This window comes from Poecilia reticulata, chromosome 9, assembly GCF_904066995.2.
Source record: "Poecilia reticulata chromosome 9, P_reticulata-male-v2, whole genome shotgun sequence".
Lineage (NCBI taxonomy): Eukaryota > Metazoa > Chordata > Actinopteri > Cyprinodontiformes > Poeciliidae > Poecilia > Poecilia reticulata.
In genome coordinates this window covers 23,327,935-23,354,369 of record NC_088838.1, presented here as the reverse complement: position 1 = coordinate 23,354,369, position 26,435 = coordinate 23,327,935, and the positions used below count along the sequence as shown (strand labels likewise).

The window sequence follows — 26,435 nt, the reverse complement described above, 5'->3', positions numbered from 1 at the left end:
TGGTACAGTTAATTCCAGCGCAGTGACAACACATTAATTAAAGCAGATATTTGTTCATGTGTTGGGAGATCCAAAGTCCTGCTGAAAAATGAAATCGGCATCTACTTAAAGTCAACAGGGGGAGGCATGAAGAACTCTATAGTTATCTTGTAGTCATCTGCTTTGACTTTGAACATAGTGGACCAACACCGGAAGAAGTCTAACCCTCTACTTTGACGTGCTTTGATTCAACAGTCTGCGAACAACTAGCTTTATGTGGAATGGGCTTTTGTAGTCTTCAGCAGCCCTCTCTGATCACTCACACTTTAAAATCAACACAATTTGTCTAGTTATAAACCCAAAATAATTTTTTGACAATAACAGAGGAAGGAAGATGTGTATAGTATAGCCTTTCTTCACATTTATGCTTCCCAAACAGATGGTGTGACAAAAACACATATTTGCCTGGCTCATGTGTTTTTAATCGATCTGAATCAATGAATTTTCTGACCAAGCAGCTCAAAGTCACAAAACAAGGAGAGTCTGGATTATAGAAGACCAAGCATTATGTTTTACTACCTCCTTTGACTCAAAGCACAAATGAGCCCCTCCCCTCAGAACAATGTAAAAAAATCAGATCATTGTGTTACTCACAGCACTACATGATGCCTCCTAGTACAGCTCCTAAGGCATTATACGCAGAGTGTAAGTGGATTATTTTGCGTTTATTTTGCGGTGAAAGAGGGACAGCTATTTTCAATTACCGCTGCTCTATATGAGCCACGCTTGACAGAGAAGAATCACAGCCGGCGCCTGGATCACTTTCCTGACTGCCCCGCCTTTTGCCGTCTCGCTCATTCTCCCATTTCTTAAATTGAGTCTCAGCTGATTCTCATTGTGCCGCTGTCACTTGCACACATTCACCTGCCCACTTTAAGTCTCATTTATATAGTTGCTATAGTCCCTGCGCTTTCTCTAAAGGATATTGTAACATTAACAGCATAAACCTGTCCCTCATTGCTGCTTTTCCTCTCCTCCCCGTGCTTCCCTCTGTCTTCTCCTCTCCTCTCTGTTCCTTTCCCATCTTATTTTTTTTTTCCTGCAAAGAGGGTGTAGTGGGGTTGACAGGCAGTGAGCTCACAGTTGTAACCTTCCTGCCACCACGCCAGGCAAGGCGCCACTTGAGGGTTTGGCTGCAGATTGAATAGCTCCCAGAGATGTCATATCCAGACAGCTTCCATGAATTACATTTCCTGGTCTTCCCTGCCTGGCTGCATGCATGCCCTCCACCAATCAAGTGGCAAGAAGTTGCCATACGGCTGTCCGCTCTCTGTATTCCTTTCATTTTCCCTTTCTTTTTTTGTCCTCTTTTTACCTCAACTCCCCTACGCACCATCTCTGGTGTGTGCTCCTCAAAGAAATTATTCCTTCACCGCTTGTCGGGCAGTCCAACCACTGTACGGCAGAGCAGCAGATGGGCGATCTGATTGGCTGTCAGCTTGTGTTTATTTCCTTGTTGTCAGGATGCCAGATGAGATAAAACATTGTTCTGCTGCATATGTCATGTTCTCTCCGTGGGGTTATTCAGAAATGAGAAAAAGTTTAGGCTATAGGACATGTGTTTAGACAGATTGGTCCATGCTTGTCATAAGATGTCCTACAGTGTCATTTATTTTTTAAATGAATTCTTCTTTTTTTTTTCCACTTTTGTATCGCTTCAACATCTGTCCTTGGTTTTTTAAATAACTGTGAAAATCCATTATACATTTTAGCAGCAAAATATAATCATGACTTCACTGAATGCAGGGATTAGATCACTGTATTAAGCTTTGCTATGAAAGAAAACTGGCAAACAAATGGGAATGACATTGATACATCCAGCCCAGCTTTCTGCATTTGTATCAGCTGAGACATTCAATGATCTGAGCACATGTTTGGCCTGAACTGTTAAACCTCAGTTTGTTTGGTACAAGACCTGATCTGGTTAGAAAGTGGATTACATCAGCAAAGAAAGAAATGTAAGTTGTTGGTTTTTTTTAAGAGAGGAGGCATTTAGCACATAGTTATCTTTTCTTTGAACTGATGAGAGGCAGCCTTCTACTGAATGGGTTAATAAATTTACACAAGCCTATATCCGTGCCAGCTGCTGGCGAGAAGCAGTTAGCATACATTGCTAATTTATGTTCATGCAATACATAACTTATGAGAAGAATTTGCGAGTTTTGATCTTTAATTTCTTCTAATTTGCACAAGGTCCATGCATGTAAACCCACAGATATTAGTTATGGTACTAATATTGGCACGCCAATAAAAGCCAAATACTTCCAACCCATGTTCAGAAATGAAGAGCCATGTTTGATGTAAGGTCTTTTGGAAACATAAGACGTGATTTGAAGAGAAGTATTCGGAGGCAGATATTTTTATTTTATTTTTATCCTCTTTGCACAAAACACCAACATCACTGACCCTTAGGATGATGCTGCCACTACACCAGGCTTCACTTTTAAAGTGTTCTTCGGATTTCAAACCCTGTCTTTGACTCTTCCGAATGTTTTTGTTATTTTTATCAAACTTCTCAGTCTCTTGCCAGGAGTTGTTTAGTTTTTTTATTTGGACAGTTCCAAATTACAGACATGCTTGACGGTTTTAACTTTTGAAGTAGAGCCTATTTCTTGGCACATTATCAATTCATGTTGAATTAAAACTTACTTTACAATTTCATTTTATGTGGGGTGTGTTGTATGGGTCAGTAGGTTGAAGTGTGGGCACAGTATAGTTTTCTAACATAAACTTTATTCCAAACAAAGAAATAAAATGCTATATGTGATGCTTCCTAAATGGTCTGGCCACAGCCCTGACCTCAACTCTATTAAAATGTGTGGACCATGCATAATGGTAAATCCAAGGACAGGAAAAACATTGAATGAACTTTACTAATTTGGTTAAAAGCCGTGGTCAAATATTTTACCAGAATTATCCCAGGGACTTGCTGATTGTTACCAAACATTTGTGCTTTCTCTGAAAATTGTAAAGAGACACTTAACAAAATATTAATAACTATGTATGCATACATTTCAGCTAATATCAACAACTCTGAAGCTGTTTATGGGTTATGCAAGTCCACATCAAATTCTGCCGTATGTAGTGAAATCATGTTTAAAATCGTTAGTCGTTAAATTCACAATTGAAAAACTTGAGATTAACGTTCATGCCAAAAGGTAAGTATCTAAACGTCTGACTGCCTCTATAGCTTTACTTTTGTATTCGTACACACAAATTATGAGTGCTCTCTTTACAAGCAGCAGGAGCTTGGCTTTGCACAATAGCAAACAGGTTGGAGTTTTACATTTATACCCGTGCACATATATCCATAAACCACAGGTGGAAGGAGGTTTCACGCTGTGCAGACTTGTTTCAAAGCCGAGACATAAAATTGAACTGGCAGAATTGGAGCTCCAGCCTTCCCGTCTGCTTATTTGAATGGTGTTCGGTACGTGTGCGTGTGCGTGTGTGTGGGTGTGTGTGCGTGTGCGTGTGCGTGTGTGTGTGTGTGCGTGCGTGTGCGCGCACATGGTTACCTTTGAAAAAACATTTCAGACATTGTCTATTTGTTTAGTTGTGGGTACACAGACATTCGGTTTCATTGGTTGTGTTTTTCAGATCAGTCCTGCAGCTTTTTCACTTCGACTCTTCTCTGGCCAACTTTGAATTTAAGCAGGAGGTTGCGGGGTGTTGAAAAGTTGTTGGATTACAGAGGATATTACTGCGGGTTGAAATATGCTAGTCTTTATGTGGGAGCATTATCACCCGGCCCAATTAGGATTGTCTGAGTTTGTACTGGATGACATCACCTACGAGGATGGAGGTGATGAATGAATCTGACTGTGTTCGCCCACGTGCTCTTTCGCTGATGAGACACACAAGAACATACAAATATGCCGAGGCAGAACACGTCATGGGAGAAGACATGGTGTATTGGAGTATGCAAATTCATGAAACCATCCAAACGTATTGGAGGAGTTCTTATTATGTCTTTTTATGGAGATGGAAATTAACATCCCCCATGGTTGTGTCCCATTTGGGAGGGGATGATACGGACCATGAATTTTCCTGATCTGCGTACAGTGACAAGACGAATTACACGCTCTCTTACTGCGGCTTCGTCTCACAGTGATAGGGATACCACATCGTTATATACGCGCTCAGACACACACACGCACACATTTGGCGTGCAGACCCGAGCCGCATAGCTTCCTGCGCTGGCCGTGTCCAGCCCATGCTGAGTGTGTAATGAGCGGAGCTTGAGTGAGATTAAGGCAGATATTGTATGGCGTTGGAGGATTGGCTTCACTTTGAGCCTCAGTGTTGTGGCAGAGCTCTCTGACCCGCTGGATCCACACTGTTAGCCTTCTGTCATTTGTCAGACTTTTTTACTCAACACTGCTAATGTATTTTAAGGCAAATACACACCACCCGTCGGGCGGGGTGTTGGAGTTAGTTTCTTTGAAAATCCGAACACTGTAAACCGTCAAGAGGCGTACTGGGATGATGGCCGTGAACGGATAAGAGGAAGTGGTAAAAATAAAAATTAAGTAAAGATTCAGAGTTTAAAAAAAAGAAAGGGAAGCCTTAGATTTGTGATGTGGTTTGGCGGCTCCCTGCGATGCACATGACAAGTGAGGAGGGTGGGGGGGTTATGGTGAGAAAAACATGGAGTTGAAGGAATCAAAGTACAAACAGTTTGGAGAACAAAAAGGATGGCAAATAGTCAAGTTAAAAGACAGGAGGGGGAAGAAGGGGTGAAAATCAGGGTAAGGCGTTACAAAGATGGGAACAAGAAAAAGAAAGAGAGGACCCGGTCGCTGTTATCATCTGGAATCTATAGAGAATAGATGGGCACCACGAAGAGGCTATAATCACATCTATCATGTGAAAGCCTGCTCTTCCTCTACTTTGTTTGACTCCTAACCGCCAGCCTCAGTCAATTTTCCAGCACACTAAATAGAAGATGAACAATGTGCTGTCAGTCGTTATGGGAGTGAAAGAGAACAAAACTTGCATTTGGATCTTTATACTCGTTGACTACTTCATCAATCCTCATATTTTAAGGGGATTGTAGACTCATCCGTTTGAAAGACAAAGCAGGACAGAACATTTGTAAAGGTACTGTAAAAAGGACATTTTACATTGTTTGAAGCGTTTTGTAAAACGCAACAGATGGCTTTCTGATTTAAATGTAAAAAAAAAAAAAAAACAGAAAGAAAACATGTGTAGTGACTTATTTATTAAAACATGAGATTGTAGCTCCGCCCATATCGGCAATGATCGAAATATTTTAGCTGTTGGCCTTCAACGAATGAGCAATTATTTTAATGTAATCAGATTTTTGTACTTGTTTTATACACCTCAAGTTGATTAATCCAGTGCCCTTTGTAATCACTAGTGTTCCTATCAAAGACCTGTAAAAAAAAAAAAAAAAAAAAACTATAAAATAAATAAATAAAAGTCTACAGAATGACTTCACCATTAAAAACTGAGGTGAGAAACTAAATTCTTTAACTTTTGGTCTTCAAAGTTGTTTTTTTTTTCATTTCCCAAAACAAAAATAGATTTAGATTATCTTGATTGGTGGTCAGTAATTGGAAAGTGGTATTAAATATCATAGATGCTTGGAGATGGCTATTCGCCTTAACAAAAATATAGATTTTATTAAATATGTTTTATGCACATAAGCAGTCTTTCACAGAACTGCATATTAAATGATCTATAGACTCACACTAACTCCTGTTTCTGGCCTAATTTTGTATAAGCTCTCTCTGCTTGGCTAGTGATAAGCTACTAAAAGATTTGCCTGATCAAGAAGAAAATCCCTTCGCTATCAAGTTAATAGGATTTTAGGACCTTACAAAACATGATATCTTTGGACAACAGAAGGAAGAGATGAGTCTTGGAGATGAATGGTTCCTATGTAAGGCACAGGACATGCCAGCATCAATAGTGATAAACTACACTCATCATGCGTCTTTCACCATCCTGTCTATAACCTTCCCTGTCTACTCCTCCCTCAGCCTGCTCATCCATCTCTCCCCTTTGGTGAAAATCTAAAAGTCTTGTCACTTTTTCTTGGCAGGGGATCAAACGGTGTGATCCGTGGAGAAATTCATTTAGGTTTCTGGTGTTTTTCGGGGGGTGTTTGGGCCAGTGGGCTGGTGAACCATGCAACATCTGTTTTCATGAATACCTAATGGCTGTGTGTCACCGGAGTCAAGCGACTGCTCCAAGTGACGCTCCCGCTGTTATTACCATCATGGTGATTTAGCCACCAGTTTTTCATTAGGATGTTTCTTTCTTCTGCCCCTATAGGGGGAACAAATGGATTAACAGCTACTATTTTCTTTTATAGAATGTCTTTGGGTCATTCACAGCAGATAATTCTTTTTTTTTTTTATGTTTGGGCTTATGTTTGCTGTGTGTTTTTACTGGTATAGAGCAAAACTTACCATTATGATAACACAGATGGGAACAAGAAGGCATTTGATGTTGGAATAGAAAGAGGAGCATTCAGTAATAATATTCAGCAGATGCAGGTGTTAGTGTGTTAAAATGAGGTGAGAAGAAGCTGGGATTGAAAGTTGCGTTAACTGTAAGATTTCTTCTTTGGTATTCATCTCAGGGACATTTTATGTTGTTATGGGTAAATGCTGAAGTGCTACTCTTGCTGATGTTGCTATGAACACAATAACACACACGGGTCATGTTAAGGTCAGTGTGAGCTTTACTTGGTCAGAGTCCATGATTTAGTAGTTTATACAGATTCTAGTCCATTGCAAATAAATTGTCAGATTTTTTTTTTTCGTGTAAACTTGCTGGCATGGCTGTCATTGAGCTGGGTTTCCAACCATTTTAAATCCAAATTGTATGGTCTCTCTTAGCAAAGTGGGTAACTAGTGTATGAATGCACTCTCAAAGCAAATATTTAGGGTGCATTCACACCAGGAACGTTTGTTGGTTCGCTTGTCTGGTCTAGACAAGAAGCAGACTTTATTTTTGTCGTTTGGTGCCTTAGCAACTCTGAAAAGCTCATTTCTACCATAATGCTCAGCTACAGTGGCCTGTGAAGTAAAAAAAAATGCACATATCCATGTGACCAAATGTGTCAGTTGTGAATAAAACAACAAAATACCTTCTGTGAAGCATGAATGATGCTTATTAATGACCATAAGCCCAAAACCTAATAAATCTCCATGGAAATAAATATGAAAGTTAAAGTTTGGGGAGTCCAGCCTTCAAACATGCTGAGCATCTTGCTGTGGGTTTTCCAACCTACCATATTGCTAATGTATATGTGTCTCATTGTGAGGTACAGAGACTGCTTGTTAGCAACAATTGCTGCAAAAGTGCAGCCACGAAGTGTAAATGTAAAAATGTAAACACTCTTTTGTCTTGGTCGTATTTATGTGTTTGACAAATTCAATTTTTCAGCTGATCTATCGTGGAATAAAAACAGGATGCCATCAGACCCTTTTCAGTTATTTAAGAGATAGATGTGTTTTTGTGTTCTGTCTTTATGAAGCTTAGTTTTTTTGTATTGAGCATATGGCCATAGCTCTCACAAAGCTTAGAATAAAGATGAGTTTTGCAGCATCTGTGACAGACACGACTTTCTGTAGAGCAGAAAATAAGATCACAGGAGCCACACACTCAGTTTTCTATTGATCAGTTACCATGTACCATTCTGTGTCCTCAGTTTGCTCTCTTTGAGACTTTTCAGACCAGCGTGTGTCCATTGATTAAGCTTTGTCTTCCCAGCGCGTGTGCTGGCAAACCAGTGATCCTAATGAAGTCGAGTCCATCCGGGCAAGCTGCAGGAGTGCTTCGCAGCACCACCAAAAATGCAACAGCTCATTTGTTCTCAATAGGAGCTGACTTATGAGGCAAATTCACTGTAATTAAAGCCATTTCACATAATGGAAATATTGCACTCTCTATCACAGAAGCGGGGAAATTACTTGCTGCATTATGACTTGTTGGGCTATTGTACAAAATTTGTTGTGGTAAAATTCAGTGGCCTCCCCATCCTCTGCTTTCTGCTCTCTCTTCATCCTCCTCTCCTTCCCTCTTCAAATCCATTAGCCTAATGAACGCCCTCCAATTTCCTGCCTCTGGGACAAACATGGGATACAGCATTGTTCTCTTTACTGTGTGTGTGTGTGTGTGTGTGTGCGCGGGTGTGTGCGTGTGTGTGTGTGCGTGCGCGTGCGTGTGTGTGTGTATACAGTATATGTCAAAGGGGAAAACGCACGCTTCCTGCACGTGTTCATCATGCTTACATGTGGGTTTGACAGAGAAAACAGGATGAAGGGAGTGCATTCGTAAGCTCTCATTAAAATAGATGGGAGTAATCAAAGAGCAGAGTAATTAGCTACGGCTGAGTGGGCGGAGGGGAGTACGCAGTGCCGGTGTGTCAGGCCCACCGGTAAACACCGTGATAGTTCACCCCGTTCCATGTGTGGACACGAAGCAGGGGAGTTACGATGTACAACCCTGAGGGGAACGCTCATTTCAATCTATCACCGTTAGATCCGCTGTGTTCCGTACGGCCCACAAAAACACGGTTCTGTTGTTAGCCACCACGGACCGGCTCCGTTAGCTTCTCTAGAGAAATCACATTTAATCATTGTACAAGGATGTTGTATGTAGAGAAAAGTTGTATTTGGCAGGGCTGCTTGTACAAAAATACTAAAAACTTGAATAACAAAGAAGTGATTAATTTGTCATGCTTTCTGAGTTTTTAAGCTATATTATTTTAGGCAAATATGTCCTGATTAAGGTTTTTGCTTCGGTCCCAGTTACCAGTCTGATTAATTTAAGATTGAGTGTTTGCTGATGTTTGTTCTAAGTCTTTCAATTCAACTACAAGCTTTTTTTCTAAAAGAAAATCAGACTGGAGTGTTATTCTTGAATGAAATATCAGTTGAAAAGTATGTTCAGGAGCCTTTATGCAATATCTGCATGTTTCCTCTGACACTTTGACTATCTATCTCCAGTGTTAGGAATCCTCTCTGCCGTTACCAGAATCTTTAGCTCCCTTCACAAATACTCCGATTCTGTATGGGCCAATCAGAAATGGTAATATTACTTCCAGGCAGAGGAAATATTTTTGATAAAATTAAAATATTACTTTAAACCTCAACCTGAATGATATTGGGCTTTATTGGTAACAATGGATAATTTCTTCCATTTTAATATAATATTTTTAATAATGTGTTACTCAAGCCATGCAGAGCCTTGGTATTTTATTTTTTTATAAAGATGTATCTGACATTCTTAAATGGGACTAGTTTCTTGGAATTTAGAATTGGGGGAGACGTTTAACTCATCTGCTCTATGAATTTTGATCTCCATTTTAACATAAACGCATGTTTTGGTCTTACATTTCATCACAGTTCAATATAGTCATTGAACTGTGGTATATGCACAGTTTCAAAGCTGTGCATATAAAACCAATCCAGGAGCTTTATGAATTTGCTTCACAAATATAACCAAATACTACTGAGAGACAGTGTACCACTTACAGTGGATATCTCACAAATCTTTTGTTTAGTAACCCTATTTGATATTTCTAAGAATATTTTGCATTAGTGCATTTATTGGACACAGTTTATCTGCTTCTCTGTGGCCTTGATGAACAGAAACCTTTCTGTAGCTGGATTATTTATTGTAATGTACAAATGCTTTCAGTTTAAAATACAGTGCTTTAGATTGAAGTTAATTAACAAAGATGCTTTAAAAAGAAACATTGCCTGAACCGATGCATTATGATGGAATACATTTTGTTTTATTCATTTACTTTAAATTGTAAACTTTTTATGGTGGAGAACATTTACGTTTTTTTGTTTTTTGTTTTTTGTTTTTTCTCGAACCTCTTCAGTTTTTGGCTTTCAGACATAATAATTTTTATTTTAAACTTTTCTCCTGTTCTACTCGACCCTACGTCTCTCAAAAGTAACAGATTGAATAAAGGAAAAAAAAATAAAAAATCCCTGCATCTCAGACTTTTGTGCCCCACTGTCACATCTACCATGGGCAGCTATCTCTAACTTAACTGCTCGTCTCACATGGGCAAAGATCCTCTACCTTTCTCTCCTCCATTCATTCAGACACACACACTCAGACACTCACACAGCTGCTGCCAACCACTGTGTCATCTCAGACCTCAGGCTGTAAGTGTTATCGCCATCTGCCACGGGGCACTGCTCATCCTCTTCTGAGTTATTTATTGTGTTTTGGCCGCGGTGGGCTGACCGTGGAGGCAGATAGGACCATGACATTGCTTTACAGAAAGCCGGTTGTTCATTTACAGGTGAGTATCTCACTTGCATGTCCTCGGGGGGGACTCCTTCGGTGCAATGGAGGAAGGAACAGTAGAAGCTGAGTGAATAGATGTTGTATGAGTGATGGCGGGGCCCCCTTTTTTGGTTTCTGTTGGCAACCCGAGAAGCCGCCTTGTAATGCTGTTTGTGCATGAGCATCACTGAGGCCAGTCAGTGTTGGCAGGGTAACAGGCTGTCCATTTGGATGAACTTCAAGTGAATAAATGCCACTTAACTTCACAAAAGTGCTTAGCTGACTTTTTCTTTGTAGTATTTGATGTGCAAACTGACTCCCTTGTTGGATTTGTTGTTTTTTTTTCTTAATGCTAAAATATGTATCTGACATCCGATGTTTTTGCTTCAATTGCAATGTAGATATTCACACCCGGTCAACATTTTTACATCTGGTCATATTGCAACCACAGACTGTTGTTTTAGTGATGTTTTATGTGGTAGAAAACCACAAAGTAGTTTACAATTGTTTCTAAGGAAAACTCACTTATACTTTTAAAATTATATGGATTCAATTTCAATTATGCTCTTCTTAATCTGATATCTAGTAGTAAAATCTAGTCCAACCAATACTCTTCAGAAGTCATCTACTTTGTAAATGGTCTGTGGGTGTTTTAACCTCATAAATCTAGCTGTTCCACGAGAACCTTGGAGATTAGAGAACTTTAGTGAACAATCAGCATCATGAAGAGCAAGAAACACCCTAAAACAGTCAGAATTAAGTTGTAAAAGAGTTCAAAGCAGGGTTAATCTTATGAAACATGATCTAAGCCAACAAAGATCTCATGAAGCATCGTTCAGTCCATCTTTTTTAAACACAGAGAATATGGCACAACTTCTAAACTCCACCTAAACCGACAGTCAGCAAGCAGAGCATTAATCAGAGGGAGCAGTACTTTAGTGAGGTAGAGCGTATCAAATATCTACATATGTGTCCTTTAGTTTTGAAGTTTGCATTACTTCTGAATCGTTTTGTAACTTTTTACTTTCTAAAAAAACCAACCCCGCCCCCCCAAAAAACCACAAAAACTTTCTTTTAACAAGATGGCTGAAAAATATCCCTACAGATATCTGCTTTGTTGTGTTAGTTGCCTCTTAGTTGGCCTCCTAAGTGTTCTTTTGTGTTTGCTTCATCTTCAGAGCAAAAAAAGAAAGAAAAAGCAAACCACAGGTTGAACAGGAGCGCAGAGCGTGATCAACGCTCATGGCACCAGTTATGACCCCGTCGGCACATTTTTGAGCCAGCCGATGACAGGCTGCCGTAATGCCCCTCCGGTTTGCAAAGGCGTTTGAAAACATGATTAACTGCGGTGAAACACAATAAGAATGTGATTCTCATTTGAGCGGTGGGTACAGCAGACTAGCCTGGGAAATCATCCAGGCCCTAATTGCCAAAGCAGACCCTGATTCAAATTGCTGGAAATTACACACACACACACACACACACACACACACACAAGTAAACAGATTTATAGAAAATGTATATTACAACCTGTTAATTCAATAAATTTAATACATTCCACAAAGCAAACTGTATTCATGGATTTATGTATTAAGCATTTAATAGTATTGAGCAACTATTACCCATAAAAGAAATGAAGAAATGCCTATATTTTGATTCCAGTTGATGCAGTTTTACATGGTTTATAAAATATTTCCATATATGACCAATGTATATGAAACTTTTATAATCTTAGTCATATTTTTGAGTGCTGTCTGAGGCTGGACATCCTTTGCAATAATTTCAGCTAAATTGAATTTTCTACACGGATCGTTTCATTTGGAAGCTGATAAAAATAAACCACCTAGAAATTACCAAAATAAATAATGCCATTATTTTCTTTGTTAGTATCAGAGTATAGTTTCTTTGCCACTTCATGGCTTAGAGACATATTGTCATTTTTTGTGCTGGAAAAGTTAACAATGGAACCTCAAGAGACTAAAAATCAAAATCCCCTTCTCTAAATTTGGTTTTCAATTATCAATTATCAGTTTTTTACAGCATACATTTTTCTTTTTATTCCCCTTGCGGTAACCAAGATGGTAGGAAATACAATTCTTATTGTTGTGACATGATGGTCCCTCCCTCTTTGAGCAGTTATTTTAATTGGGTTATTTGTTGTTGTTGATGAGTAAAGTTTTTTTTTTCTTATTGTTATTAAAAATACTAAATCGAACACTGTTACATTTTGTTTTCATTAACAAGTGTGAGGACTTGGAAAGAAAATAACTTGGTTGTAACGAACCTAAATAGAGTATTACCTCGTATGTTCATGATGAATATTGTTAATCCCTAAGTTATTCATGCCAAGGGCAGATTTAAAAATATATAATGTTTTAATCCTGATTGGAAATGAAACTACCATCTCACAAAAGTTGATGAAACGGAAGACTATCGACTCTACTTTGAAAGATTTATCAGAGTTTTGAAAAAGGTTTATGCATTTCTGAAGGATCTGCAAAACACTAATCAAAACATGCAGGTCATTGCTGTGCAGCTTTTTGCATGTTTGCACTACAATTTTAAAAATCTGTTTTTACTGAGGACATCCATCATGCTAATCTTTAGATTCCTCTGCAGACATTCTCAGAATCAAGTCAGTACTTTGGCTGGGTCACTCCTAAACGTGAATAATACTTCCAGTCAGGAAAAAAAAGAAAACATGTTGGTTGAATTACAAGATTCCTTTTTTTTTTTCTAAAACCATTGCTCTTATGCAAATATGAAAAAAAGTGGGAACACACAGATTATTTTTTGATGAATTGATTTCAGTCAAACTCCAAGTATGCAACAGACCATAGTCAAAGCTTATCCACATTTTTGGAAGGTCAGCTATTTCAAAAGCCATAAAGATGGCCCCTCACATTCTATAAAACTTCTACTGCTTTATTTAAAGATTATTGCTTTCCTTTAGTATCAAGTATTTGCTTACTGAAGAGCTCTTCTGGGGTATTGGATATTTTTTTTATATGAATTTATATTGGTACAATGAAAAAGTTTTTTTTTTTTTTTTTTTTTTTTTTGCACAGAAGATTCCAGCAACTCAAAGTTGCACATGTCCTGGGGAAGTGAAAACCCTGCTCCCTATACACCTGCATATCGATTTATGGGTGATATAAAGAAAATTTACAGCAAGAATGATTTTGCAAGAGCTTCCTCCGCAGAAGTATAAACCGTCTTGTCTCGCTCTCTTCCTCCTGTGCTGCTCCGCCCTTCCATTTCATTAAGCAGAGACAGACAGCCAAGTCTGAAGTCTTCTGTGTCACAACCGCTGCCTCCTACTCATGCTTTTATGTTTTCAACCTCTTGCTACACTTTCAAAAGCTTTTCTTCATATATTCCACGCTTACTTTTTTTTTTTCTTTTTCACACTCTTCATTCGAAAAATCATCCATTTTTATTCCCCTGCCCCTTTTGTGTGGCCAGACAGCCGTGTAATTGTGGACCGTGTGAGGAGACGGGATGAGAGGGGGCCTGTGTTGGTCGGCGTCGCGCAAGCGTACCTACCTACAGTTCTCCTCCCAGCCACCTCTTTGTTCTTGCACTATTGTGATGGCCTAGCTAAAGCAAAACGCTACACATGTTGCTTGGCTGCAGGACTGTCTGCAGCCTTTGTGATAAATATGGAACTCTGTTTCTCTCAAGTATTGTTACTATTCGTCCCCTTTGCCGCCTGTCTGCTTGGATACCTCTGACTGTGCTGCATAAAAGAAGATTAGCTTCACCTCTGAGAGACACATGCATGCATTCACAAAAGCATGCACAACACGGCGTGCACACACAAAACACAAGGCTTCCCTTGTCACGTTGTCCGTCCGTTCCTGTCCCGGGTGCTTTCATATTGCTTCGCTGCAGATACTTTTCAATTTGCCTGTATGTGGACACAATGACTGGACTGGGCATGCTCCAACAGCGTGCTCTATGGATAATCTTCTAAAACAAACCAAAACTAAAATTCTGGACATATATTTCGTCATTATTCGTATAACACGATGTGGCGTTGGTGTGGTGAAAGGAGAGGAATTTCTATTAAACAAAAGTCCCTGTTTTGTGGGGAAGTAAACAAAAACAATTTAGATCAATTGGATGTTGGAATGACAGTGATCATCATAAGCAGAGGATATGAGAGGACTACATATCGCACTACACAACTCTGAAACAAGCGTACTGGCTGTTAAACTGGCAACACTGTACAACCATAGCAATATTCGCAAAGGAGAAGTTAGTTTTGATCAGACAGTGAGGAAAGATTAAGATCCCTGATTGCTTGACTTTGTCAGGATTTAACCTCAGATTGCACAAGAAGACAAAGACATGTGATTGCAGACCTAGACAAGAGTCAAAGCCTTTAATTTTACAAAAGAAAAAAAACATGGGACATAAAACTCAGATGGAATACGGGGATACGGTATCAGCAATATGTTTTTCTAATAAGTGCACAGCAAAAAAAAAAAAAAAAAAATCTCACACTTTAAACAGTAAAATAAGTTCAACATCAACAACCTCTAGGTGGTTAGAACAATAATAAAACAAGTTTTATCCTCTCTAGATTACTTCAATTCTTTATTTTGATCCCAATTTGAGATTCGGGGTTCACTTCTTTTTTAGGCAGCATTAGTTATCTGCCAAAGAACTGAATAGAGCCAAAAAAAAAAAAGGTCCAGTAATGTGAAGTGAATAATTGGATTTTGTCTGAAATTTTCATGAAGTGTAAGTGAAATTATTTTTGTCGTATGATAAGTTGTAGACACAAAGAAATAAAAGTTGAAAAGATCTGAGCTGAGCTTTATTGCTTAACCTCCAGCTGTTGGTGTCAGCAGTGCGGTGACAGTAAACCACACGCTGACCCTTGATGAGCCTTGCTGTCTTTAGTTGTCTTTCTAATCCTGGCCTCTGGTTACAGTAATGCATTTTGTTGCAATGAAAAGGGATTTATTGTCATTAAACTAGGAAAAATGGCCATAAGCTGCACATGAGAAAGCTACATAACTAAATCAGAATGTTCTCTCCGGGCTTTTTTTTATTATTAGAAATTTTGTGTCTGTGGTAAACTTCTCAGCCTTGTCACTTGTCATCATCATTTACCCCTTGTGTTGCACCAATTTCTTGTTCTTTTTAAATTTGTGTTCTCTTTTCTCAACTCCCTAAATTTTAAAAGTAATTATCACTAATAGTTTTCTTTCTTTATAGCACACCTGCTCCTCTTTTTCACGCCAGATTTTTCTGTCACTTTATCAGCCCCCCTCCTGTCCTGGCTTTCTTTCTAATCCTTCATCCAGCATGCCTCAATCCCTGGTTCTACTGTTTCCATCCTTTGATTATCCTTAATGGAGCTAACACTAAATAAATAAGCTATAGGCTTTTGTCATAACTCAATAAGAAATCAGGTATTTTTCTTCAGAGGACGAAAGCAAGATTATTTTAGGTTTTTAGAAGCCAAATTTGGTATTTATTGCATGCCACAAGTCCAAAAAAGTAAACCAAGACACACTGAAGTATGAAATATGACAAATCCAGCGTGACCAAAACACATCAAGTGTTCATGTATTTATGTATATAGTAAGTGACTTGTACTTATATGGTGCTTAATCTAGTTTTTATCACCCCTTTTATCACCCCTACACATTTTACTCTGCACTCAGTAATTCACCAATTTAGCTACGATGTAGCTGCTCTGGTACAGTCTACAGAAGCGAAGCTGCCATTACACACTTTATCAAGGAAGTGTTGAGATCAAAACCTGAATAAATCCAACATGCAGTAAAGACTACACCAACTTAACTGACCCCGTTTAAAAATATTATTACTCCTCTTGCTATTTTCCGATTAACCCAGTTTTTTAGTTCATTTCCACCAGCCACCCCAAAGCATTATTTCTGCCAGATCATCCAAGGAAGAAGCCATAACTCCAGAAGCAAAATAAAAAGGAGGCGATAGCAACCTTATGTCACATATGTTTTACTGACTAGACGGACTATTGCACTTCACAAACTGGATGGTTTAATCAGGAAAGAATATAATGTCCAAATGGTATAGATAGGTTAGAAAACACCAGCTAAGAAGTTAAAAGTTGGATCCATTAGGTTTTCTAAATGATCAGTGATCCTAATCGAATCAAAACATTGCAAGCAGAGTTAGAAAAGATGTGTGTGAGTGAGGCAGTAAAAATACTGTTGTTAATCGTAAGTGATCTAAAACGTTTAGGATTTAATGTCAGACAGTGAGGAAGAATAATTCCTCTTTGTACGAATCAACTTTCTGTGGTTGACTTTGCCAATGCTCAATGGGTCAAGACCAAAAAGCAAAACAACTGGACCCAGTTCAAGTTCGAATAAATAACACATTTTCTCTTCTTCTCTTCACCTTCCTCTTGCCACACTGGTAGATTTTACTGAAGCTTAACACTGGTAAGTGGCCTAACATAGAAATGGTGAGGATGCACTCCAGATTCCAGTTGGGCTTTTGTTAGACGCTCCTTACATTATTGAAAGTGATCAGATCTCTAATTTATGTCGGTTAAACCTTTTGGGGTTCACGTTCTTGAGTTGTGACGTCTTTTCATGTGGCGCACACCAAGCCTCAGCTGCCAGTCCCCACACCTCTTTTCCATCTTTCCCATTTCCCTCTGCTTCACCCTCATCTCCTTTTTCCTCCTTTCTTTTGCGCCGTAAGTCTCCTGTGATGCATCCGCCCTGATTCTATATAGAGATTCCTACTCACTGTGCTTCCTGCTGTAGTTGCTCTCAGTCTCTCCCTGCTCCCTCCTTCATTCATTGATGTCTGATCTAATTGCTTTTGCTCTCACCCTGGGGACCTGGGCGCAGTGTAACAAGCTCCCAGAGGATGCGCTCCGCCTTCGTCGCAGCATCCCTGAATCGCTGCTTTCTTTTTTATCTGTTTCCTCACTGGCTCTTCCCAGGGCATTCATTCATTAGCAGTTCTAATGCTCCAGCCTCAGGACACTCGGCATGATATTGTGATCCTCGAGGCTTAACTCAATCTAATCTAAGGCTGGCTGCAGCTCAAGGCTGGACCAGGAATGACCAATTGCAACAAGTCCTCTTTTCTATTTGGATTGGAGCCTTTTTTTTTTTTTTTTTTTTTTTTTATATGATCCAGTGGGGGGCGACAGATGGAGAATAGGAGGGTTTAGTTTGGAAAAAAGCTAGATTTGGACAGAAAAATAAATAAGAGGTGGGAGAAAGAAGTGACAAAGTGGAAAAAGGACAACCTGATAACACGGAGAGGCTCACAGGACCGCTGGAAGGAAAATGTGATAGAAAAGGCAAAATAAGAGATGCAGTCCAGTGAACTAAAGCAGACAGGCCGGGACACATTTTAACAACTTCGGCTGCATTCAGTCACTTGGATTTTTTTCTGCGTTACACCGCACATTTCAACTTTTCTGTCACTTGCGTCTCTTCCTTCTTGATCCTTTAGTGTGATATATCACACCTCAAGTGACATCCGTGTATTGTACCACTTTAAGTGAATCCTGGGGCAAAAACCACCCACAAAAAAAACAAAAACTCACCAATCAGACTTTCCAGAAGTTTTGTCACACAGAATTCCCTAGTTGATCCGAATCCTATTTTCGCTTGTGTTTGCTAGAGAGAGACAATGCAGGATAAACAGCATGAAAGAAACAAAAGCCCACAAACTCTCACAGTTGTTTGAGCTCGGTTCGGCATAAGCCAGCTGTTTGGGAGCAAATATAACCTCAACTGTCAGTGTTCTGCTGCATCCCAGAACAACGTACCACAAGAAATACTTAAAAATTGTTTCCATGTTTCCCCTTGACATGAAGCTCATAGGCAGCAGAGAGCCAAACACCTCGAGAGCCACGCAGCATGCCTGCGTGTGTTCCTGTCTTTCTGTATCGTTAATTTTCATGGTACAACACCAGGGATGAGATCAAAACGGTTTCTCCTGAAGGTTAATGGGTCAAATGCAAAGATCAAAATCTAGTTGTTGCATGCACTCCTCTCATTACAGGCATTTAAAGAGAATCATTTGATACAGATACTCTGATCTTGCCTTCAGGCCTCCCCTGCGTATCCTTCCTCTCTCACACATGCACACACGCTCTGCTGGTCCTCTGGGCCGAGGCAGTGGGATGAATCCAGATATACCTCTTTGAAGTGAGCAAGCCTGCAAAGCCGTAGATGTGTGTGCGTACTCATGCGCACAACAATCCTGCTTTGTTGGTGCTTGCTTCTTTCATCAGACCAGGTGTTTAATTATTAATGTATGGTAAAATAAATGAAGGCAGAATGTGCGAGCAGATTTGACCCTGCGGCTGTACTGTTTAACCTTTATGCCGGTGTAATCCCACTTGCAAAGAAGTGTGTTCCTCAACGGAAGAACTTCTCAATGTGAATGTTCTCTGCAAAACTATCTATGTTTTCTCATCTCACAAACTTGAGATTATTGACACAGAGGATTTTTTAATTGTAAATCCTTGTCGGTCTGATACACCTAAATAAAATCCTTCAAAGCTGCAAACCTACTAAGACATTACAAAAAACCAGGAGGCCCATAATTCATGAGGAGCTTGAGCGATCTACGGCTTAGGTGGGAGAATGTGTTGACACAATAATTGTTAGATCCTCCTCAAATATGATCATGGAAGGCCACATTTGAAAGGTATCCTTGCAATTTGATACAAGTCTTTTAGGAGACGCATCATGCATAAAGAAAAAGTTGCTTGGCTCAGTTGAAACCAAAATAAATTTGTTTGGCCTGCATACCAAAACATTTGAGACAGACAGCTCAGATTGCAAATTACCTTAAATGTAAAGTGAAGCATGGCAGCATGGCGTTTTTAAGCCAGGAGATTATGTGAAGATGGGTGTGGTGAAATACAGCCCAATCAGAAAACATTTAAATTTAAAGGCTGCAAAATACTTGAAACTGGGACCTTCACCTTCCAGCGGGACAAAGGAATAATTGGTTTAGCTCAAGTAACAATCATGAGTTTGAATGACCCTGCCATTTCTGAAAAATTGTGGTTGTAACTTTTCTGTCTCAATGAATGGCAGAAATGTTCTTGCAGGCAAACCAAGTATGAACAGCCTTATTCTCATTATCGGAAGTGAAATCTGCCAATCAAAGATACATACAGATTAAAGACACACACTTGAGCTAAGATTTTAAACATGTACTGCGTTTCTGTGTCTCTGCAGGTGTGTGGAAATCATCGCCAAGGAAGGCAGGAGTCTGAAGGAGCTCTATCTGGTGTCTTGTAAAATCACAGACCACGGTAGGAGACTTTTTGTTGCAGTCAACCTCCAACGTTATAATCATAACCATCATTGCCCACATTCTCAACAGTGCAGTCATTTGGCTTTTATGGTTTGGCTCTTATGAGACTTGCAAACAGTAAAAACATAATGAAAAGTTTCACACAGAAGGAAGTAATGCCTCTTATTGCCACTCATAGTGTAGATGAGCATCTTGGTATTGACGTTTACCTTCCAGGAAATAGTTTTTGAATGAAACTGGCAGAATGACTCATTTTAGTCGCAGATGCGATGGTTACTGAACTCTAAGGCAGAATTTTGCAGCACAGAATCACTACTGCTGCAGGCAGGATTTCTTTGCATTTGCTTCTGTTTGTGGATTAGAGGTGTTTGCATTGTCTGACAGAAGATATACATGTTTTTTTCCCCCCTTTGCAACACTCGTGCTGGCAGCTTGTATATCCCCCTAGCATCCTCTTCTCTTTTCATTGTGTTTACACTACCTTTGCTCCTCTGCTTGATGCCATACAGCCATATGTCTTGCTGAATATTCAAGCCTTTCATCAGATGCAGCACAATACACAGTTGGAGTTCTTCAGTGCTGAAGAATTAGGAGCACACTGCTGACTATTACAGCATGTGTGAAATATGTGGTTCTTTGTGCAGTAATATTAATCTATTCAGCTGTGGAAATGTGCACTCTACAAATTCTACGACCCTGTGAAGCCTGTTGTTGTTTTTGGTACCTATCTTACTTTAACAAAACTTAGAATCTTATCTTTTCCAGGTCAAAATACCCTTTGTATCCATACTTTAATTCAACTCTCTCTAGTTTTAGCCTTTTTGCCATGACAGTGCACTACAAAAAGATTGTGTGAGTGTGAATTGTTTGCAGTTGTTGGAATGCTGATTTCTCTTAAAAGAACATGGCTGAAACTACACTGAAGGTTTGTTACTTTGCCTTTAATTGAACCACAAGAGGTTTGTGTCCTACGTCATGTAAGATTGGGTGCATATCTAAGTAAAAGCAATAAAAATGGGCTGCCATTTTAAAGAACCACAGTGGTATATACTGTATTACTAAATAATGTGTTATATAAAATCTGCCTATTAGTCAAGTCTCTTTCAGTTTACTTTTCTCTCAAAGTTTCAACATCTCCAGCCATTTGTTTCTCTCTCTGACCTTCATTACCTTTGGACGGACTCGCGGCTGCTCTGCGTCTTTTTACATTCGCTATGCTAATTGTGTTTTTCTCTTTTCTTCGAAAACTATTTCATGTCAGACTCTAATTGTGTCAAGTTTCCCCCAGGATGTTTTGAATTTGTCATGTGTGTTGCACAGGGTAAGCTCTAAAGAGTTTCCTTCTTGATGAGCTGCAGTGTTGTAGGAAACTTCCCTGAGTTACACCAACATTTAGCACCTTGACCTCTCTGAACCAGCGCTTTAACTGTGCCTCCAAGAGTATAAAGTGTTGTGTGGGTGTGTTTTTTTCCTGGAGTTTGATTAATGACTTAAAGATCCCTAAAGTACATTACAGCAGGAATGTACACAACCACCTCCTTACACATCCTCATTTGTTTGAGCATCTCTGGTCACTTTGACCATGATGAATTGCTGATATCTGATCTTCTTCCTTTGCTAATGACCCCTTTGGCCCTCTCTGGCCACTGATTGGGTTGGAATCTGTTTGTGCTTGTGTGTATGCTTGTCCTTCAAGAATAAAGATGTCTTCTGGTTGAGCTCTATGCTCCAACTCATTGATTGGTTGGTTTCCTGCTTCTGCTTCTGCTAAATTAAATAACAGAAATGAGATTTTACATCTGCCTCACTGGCCCATGTTTTTTCCGCCCATCTCCTGTGGTAATTATTTTTATTAATGGCCTCTCTGAGTGCATTTGAGATGTCCGCAAGCCTCTTATGTTTGAGTGTTCTGTTTTTTTCGTGTTTTTTTTTTTTTTTGCTTCCAGATTTTACTACTTTGCCTTTTTTATAAGCGCATTTAGGACAGATAGACATCAGAAAATGCAGATTTTAAAAGATGGAGCCAGCATCAATATTTTGTTTCTTTCTATGGATTGTTTTCAAGAATTATTGTATTTAAGATAGGAATTGCAAGTGGAAAAAGTAGAGAATGGAGCTCTTGTGTAAGCAGTGCTGTAAAAGACAAAACAGCATACACTGAACACTTTAATCATGTGAGTAACACCATTTAACCATTTGTGTTACATGACCATTGGTAACACTAAGGAGATTTTGCTCAACATATACTATGTAAGCCCAACTGCAGACATAGATGGCCTTTATTGGATCATGGAGAGGTTCTCTAGGCTGCATCAAGAACTATGTGTGATTTCTGTCTCATAAGATGGAGCGTTAGAACTCTACTTTTGTTTTGAGCATGCACAAAACTTTTCTAATGAGATTTTGGTGGTTCTTTATCAAGCTGTGGACATTTCGGATGTACGGATTAAAATGGTGGCATCAGTGGTAAGTGAGTAATCAGATTTTCCTGGTGTTCAGACAGTTTTAAGGTGGACTGTCCATACTTGCTTGTTGCAGTCTACAATGCAACAGGAAGTGGAAGTCATTGTCATTCTTTTGGCACCAGTTTTTGTTTGTTTTCCAGAGTCTAAACCAGGGGCGTCCAAAGTCGGTCCTCGAGGGCCGGCATCCTGCATGTTTTAGTTCTCTCCCTAGTGGTAGTAACAACTTCCTCAGCAAGTCAATGTTCCTCTTAGTCCTTCTAATGAGCCATCATTTGATGCAGGTGTGTAAAACCAGGGAGAGAACTAAAACATGCAGAATGCCGGCCCTCGAGGACTGACTTTGGACACCCCTGGTCTAAACTAAAACAATTCATGCTCCAAGAAGAGCAAACTCTTTCACAGCGCTCAAGCCTGTTGCAGATACAAACCAGTATACATTGTGCTAGACAAGGTATCGGGTTCCTGGAGAGAAGCACCTTCTATTTTAGATTGTGCTGGCAGGTTTCTGCTCATCAGAGAACAATTGTTACATTGAAAACTGATGTGTATTTCTTACACTGTCAGGAAGAATTCCTGCATTGAATTTAGCAGAAAGCAGAGGAAAGGGGAAGGAGGAGTAAAAAGCAAAATCAGTTGCTTATGGTTTATAATTTTACAATACTCAGAGCATGACTCATAAACTATTTCAGGCTTTAAAGATTCAGTGTATTCCGATCCTAGTGATCAGTAAAACAAACACATTGGAAATGTTGCCTGGACAATTCCCTGACTGCTCTCTTTGAGGTACGCACACGAAACACAACATCTGGTTAAAGTGACGAACCACAGATGGCGCGCGAAGGTGCACTGTACAGAAACCCCTTTCACCTGCATCTTCTCACACCAACAAAAATACTGATACTATTTCTCCTCCACCACAAAACTGAAAGTCTGGAGGAGGCGCAGAAACCTCACAAACATGGAGAAGTTATGGTAATTCTGCAGAAGCATCCAAGAAACCAGAAAAAGAGTAGGGAAATGCCTAGAAGATGTTTTTGTGACACTACTGAGGTCTTCCAAGTTTGTAATGATCCAGCAAAGTATAAACATTTTTGAAAATCCTCTGGGTGTGAAGGGGCTCTTAGAGATCATATGTGAGATCGTAAGATCTCACATTTGATATGTGAGATATGGATCTTCTTCCATATCTCTTCTTCCAGTTCAAGGTAAGACTCAAGATGAGGAGACTACCTTTTATCCAAACCCTTTAAACGACTTTTATTGTTGACATTGTAACAAGAAAATGAAGACTGACCATAACGGTCGTACTGTGTCCCAACTTTTCTAATATCACGGTCAGGTCATTGTTTCATTTCTTCATTTCTTCATTGTTTCTTTTCTGGGTGAAAATAAAATCTTGTAACTCCACCTATTGTGTGGATGGATGATTGGTCAACTACAGATGAACCATGAACCAGTCAACATGATGGCATCTAAATGCTATCATTTAGGAATATGTGTGCAAGGAGGTTCTGCCATGAAGGCACACTTATAATTTGTTCTTCAAAGAGAAGGTCTATGAGAGCAATAAGTTTATTAATTAATGAACTTCTAGCAGGAGTGCTACTTTTATCTTGTCACCTTTAATACTGAACACTGATGACCAGGCTGCTTCTAACATACATTATGAAGGGAAATGTTAGAAAGTGGAAACACAGCATAAAAGTGCACACAATATGCAGTCAAATCTCAACAAGGTGTCATTATCTTATCATGGATAGGACTTTAAGCATAAGGAAACTCCACATTTTCAAACTAAAATACAATTGCATATTGTTGTTAATTGCTAATATGTAAAATAAGGCCTGCTTAGTTTAACAATGGTTGCTGAGAGATATAAGGAGTGATTCACTTCACTCTATAAAGTAGTTAGAGTCAACAAGATGCATGAATCCTGAATCGTTATTATAGAATGTATTCAGTTTCACCCTTTGACCAAATGTTATTTAGAAAATTCAAGTAATTTCTCTAAAAGTGGACACTTGAGTGCCGGGACCTCTTTAGTTTAAGAACGTCCTTATGTACACTCACTTATCAGTCTCGTGGCTGCAAAGACACTCTCCAACGCATACAGTACATATTTCACTTCCATATTACAGTGATTAGTTTTATCTAAAAATATTCAGGCTTGCAAAAACAAAAGTTGAATGTTCCCTTAGATTATTAAAAACATTTTAAAAAGAAGTACCATTTAAATCTCATTTTATCTCCCATAAAGCTAAAACCAGCTATCTGCACTATAGCTTATTTTCGGAGTGTCTCTGTTGAATGGATGGTGGTATCGCGGGTTGTTTCTCTGGCAGAGATAACAGAATCACTATAACATTGAAAACTGATCCCGATGAGAAAACTCTCTCACCTTCTCTGCTGTTGTTAATCGGATCTCTTTACCACCGTTTTCCTCCTCAGTGACCAGCCCGCTCTGTGTCCTGATAGACAGTGATGCACCCTGGTCTCCTTTCACTCTCGCTCCAGTTGTCTGTTAGCCTCCTTTTGTTCTCAGTGCGTGATTTGCATTAACATGAATCCATTTGCTTCTGCATTCTGTGTATGTGTGTATCTGGCTGCCCTTATCTTGTCACCCGGAGCCCACCTGCTTTATCCAGATACAAAAACAGAGAGAGATCTTGGTGCTGCTGCTCCTTACATATGGAAATCCTCCTCCTTCACCCACACAGCCCTGCGTGATCCTTTGCATTCTTAGTCCTTGCCTCCTGTGTACATTTTCGAAATGCAAGACCAAGTGAAACACCTGTGGGAGATTTTGTGCCGGCGAGAGAGGAAGGAAAGTGAAAGCTTTACTCTGCTTTTGGAGGACTTTAAGCAGAGCTGGTATATATTAGCAAAGCTGGAAGATTTATTTTAGGGCTCAGGATAGATTTAAGTAAACCTCTTTTTCCCCTTTCTGACATGTACAATGTTTCGCTGCTAATGTATTTAACATTTCCAACTCTGAGTCTGCAGTTCCTCATACATTTTTAAAGTATATATTGATGTGTATTTGATGTTGTTCTTTTTTTGTTGATAGTTATAAAAATGTGAGGTAGGAGGAGATCTCCATCCAGAAATGCAAAAAATGCTGTATTGTTAGGATGCATCAATTAAAAAATACAGCAGCTTTGATTAGAGCACGATTTGAGATTACAGCAAAACAACTACATCTTCTTTATAAAAGAAAAAAATATTCAGGGATATATTCATGTTAATTATTTTTATGGCACAAAGTCAGAGTTTACTGGCAACGACTAAAAATCCTTCTTACATGTAGAAAAGTTGGTGACACAGCTGTTGTGGCATTTATCACACGCTCAATTTTCAAGAGGCATAAAGAAAGGAGCTGATGAGTGGTTATGCACTGAGCGATGATCGGCTAGTCATAATTCAAAAATCCAATCTTTTACCAATCAGTGAATGTGCCACACTTTAGTATCTGCGGTTCATTCAATTCAAGAGAGCGTGAGAGAACAAGACAATCAGAAGATTTGCTTGAGAACGTGAGGCAGGTAAAAGTAAGTCTCAATAAATTACTGCAATGGTCTATTTTTTTTTATCCTTCTGAGCTTTCAAATTGTCAGAAAACAGGATTTGAATTTGCTTATTGTGCGTTACATCATGGACAAGGACTCTGTAGGAACTGTGTTGTGTGCCTACAGCAGATTATCCTGCTGCTCAGAATAACAAACAAGAATAGTTGATCATGAAAGTTGAACATAATCAACCTCAAAACTTATCTTTTTTTATTTCTTTTTGTTTGGTGAGGCAAAGTTGCAAAGCTGTTGTATGTAGTAGATACATCATTATGTACAGAAGTTTCTTTTCTTCCTTATTGTGATTTTTTTTTTATTTTTCAAAAAATCAAACTGTTTGAATGATTGTAGAGTTACTTTATTGTTTTAGCAGATGAAAAAATAGTAATTGGCCCGCAGGTACTTGAAATGAGAAAGTTTGGCCAAAATTCTGAGATCAAGAGTTTCAAAGAGCCTTTAGTTCATATTAATTTTATATACATCAATTTCATTATCTTCAGCGAGGTGATTTCCTCTCAAAAGACTTTACACAACAATATTTTATGCCACAAAGAAAATACAACTTCTATATAATATCAAAAATCTTTGAAAAAGAAATAAAAAGTCACAACGATGTTTACCCTAATAAAATTAAAAAAACAAAAACGAACAGCGACAGCCCATCATCCAGACTGCTGTGATTGTCTTGTGTAATTTTATAAGAAGGATTGAGCCCCTCAGATTGTGCATTTTATTGTTTTGTCCATCTGTATTTACCCATCTGTGAGCTTGTGGG

The 26,435-nt window shown here is 39.1% G+C and overlaps 1 protein-coding gene across 1 annotated transcript in view; it reads left to right on the top strand.

The window, feature by feature from the left end:
- Positions 1-26,435, top strand: part of fbxl17 (F-box and leucine-rich repeat protein 17) — a 243,863-nt gene that overhangs the window by 147,775 nt on the left and 69,653 nt on the right. Inside the window, exon 9 of the mRNA XM_008418318.3 lies at positions 19,551-19,627. Coding sequence (XP_008416540.1) covers positions 19,551-19,627 — 77 coding nt within the window. The remainder of the gene's footprint in view (positions 1-19,550; positions 19,628-26,435) is intronic.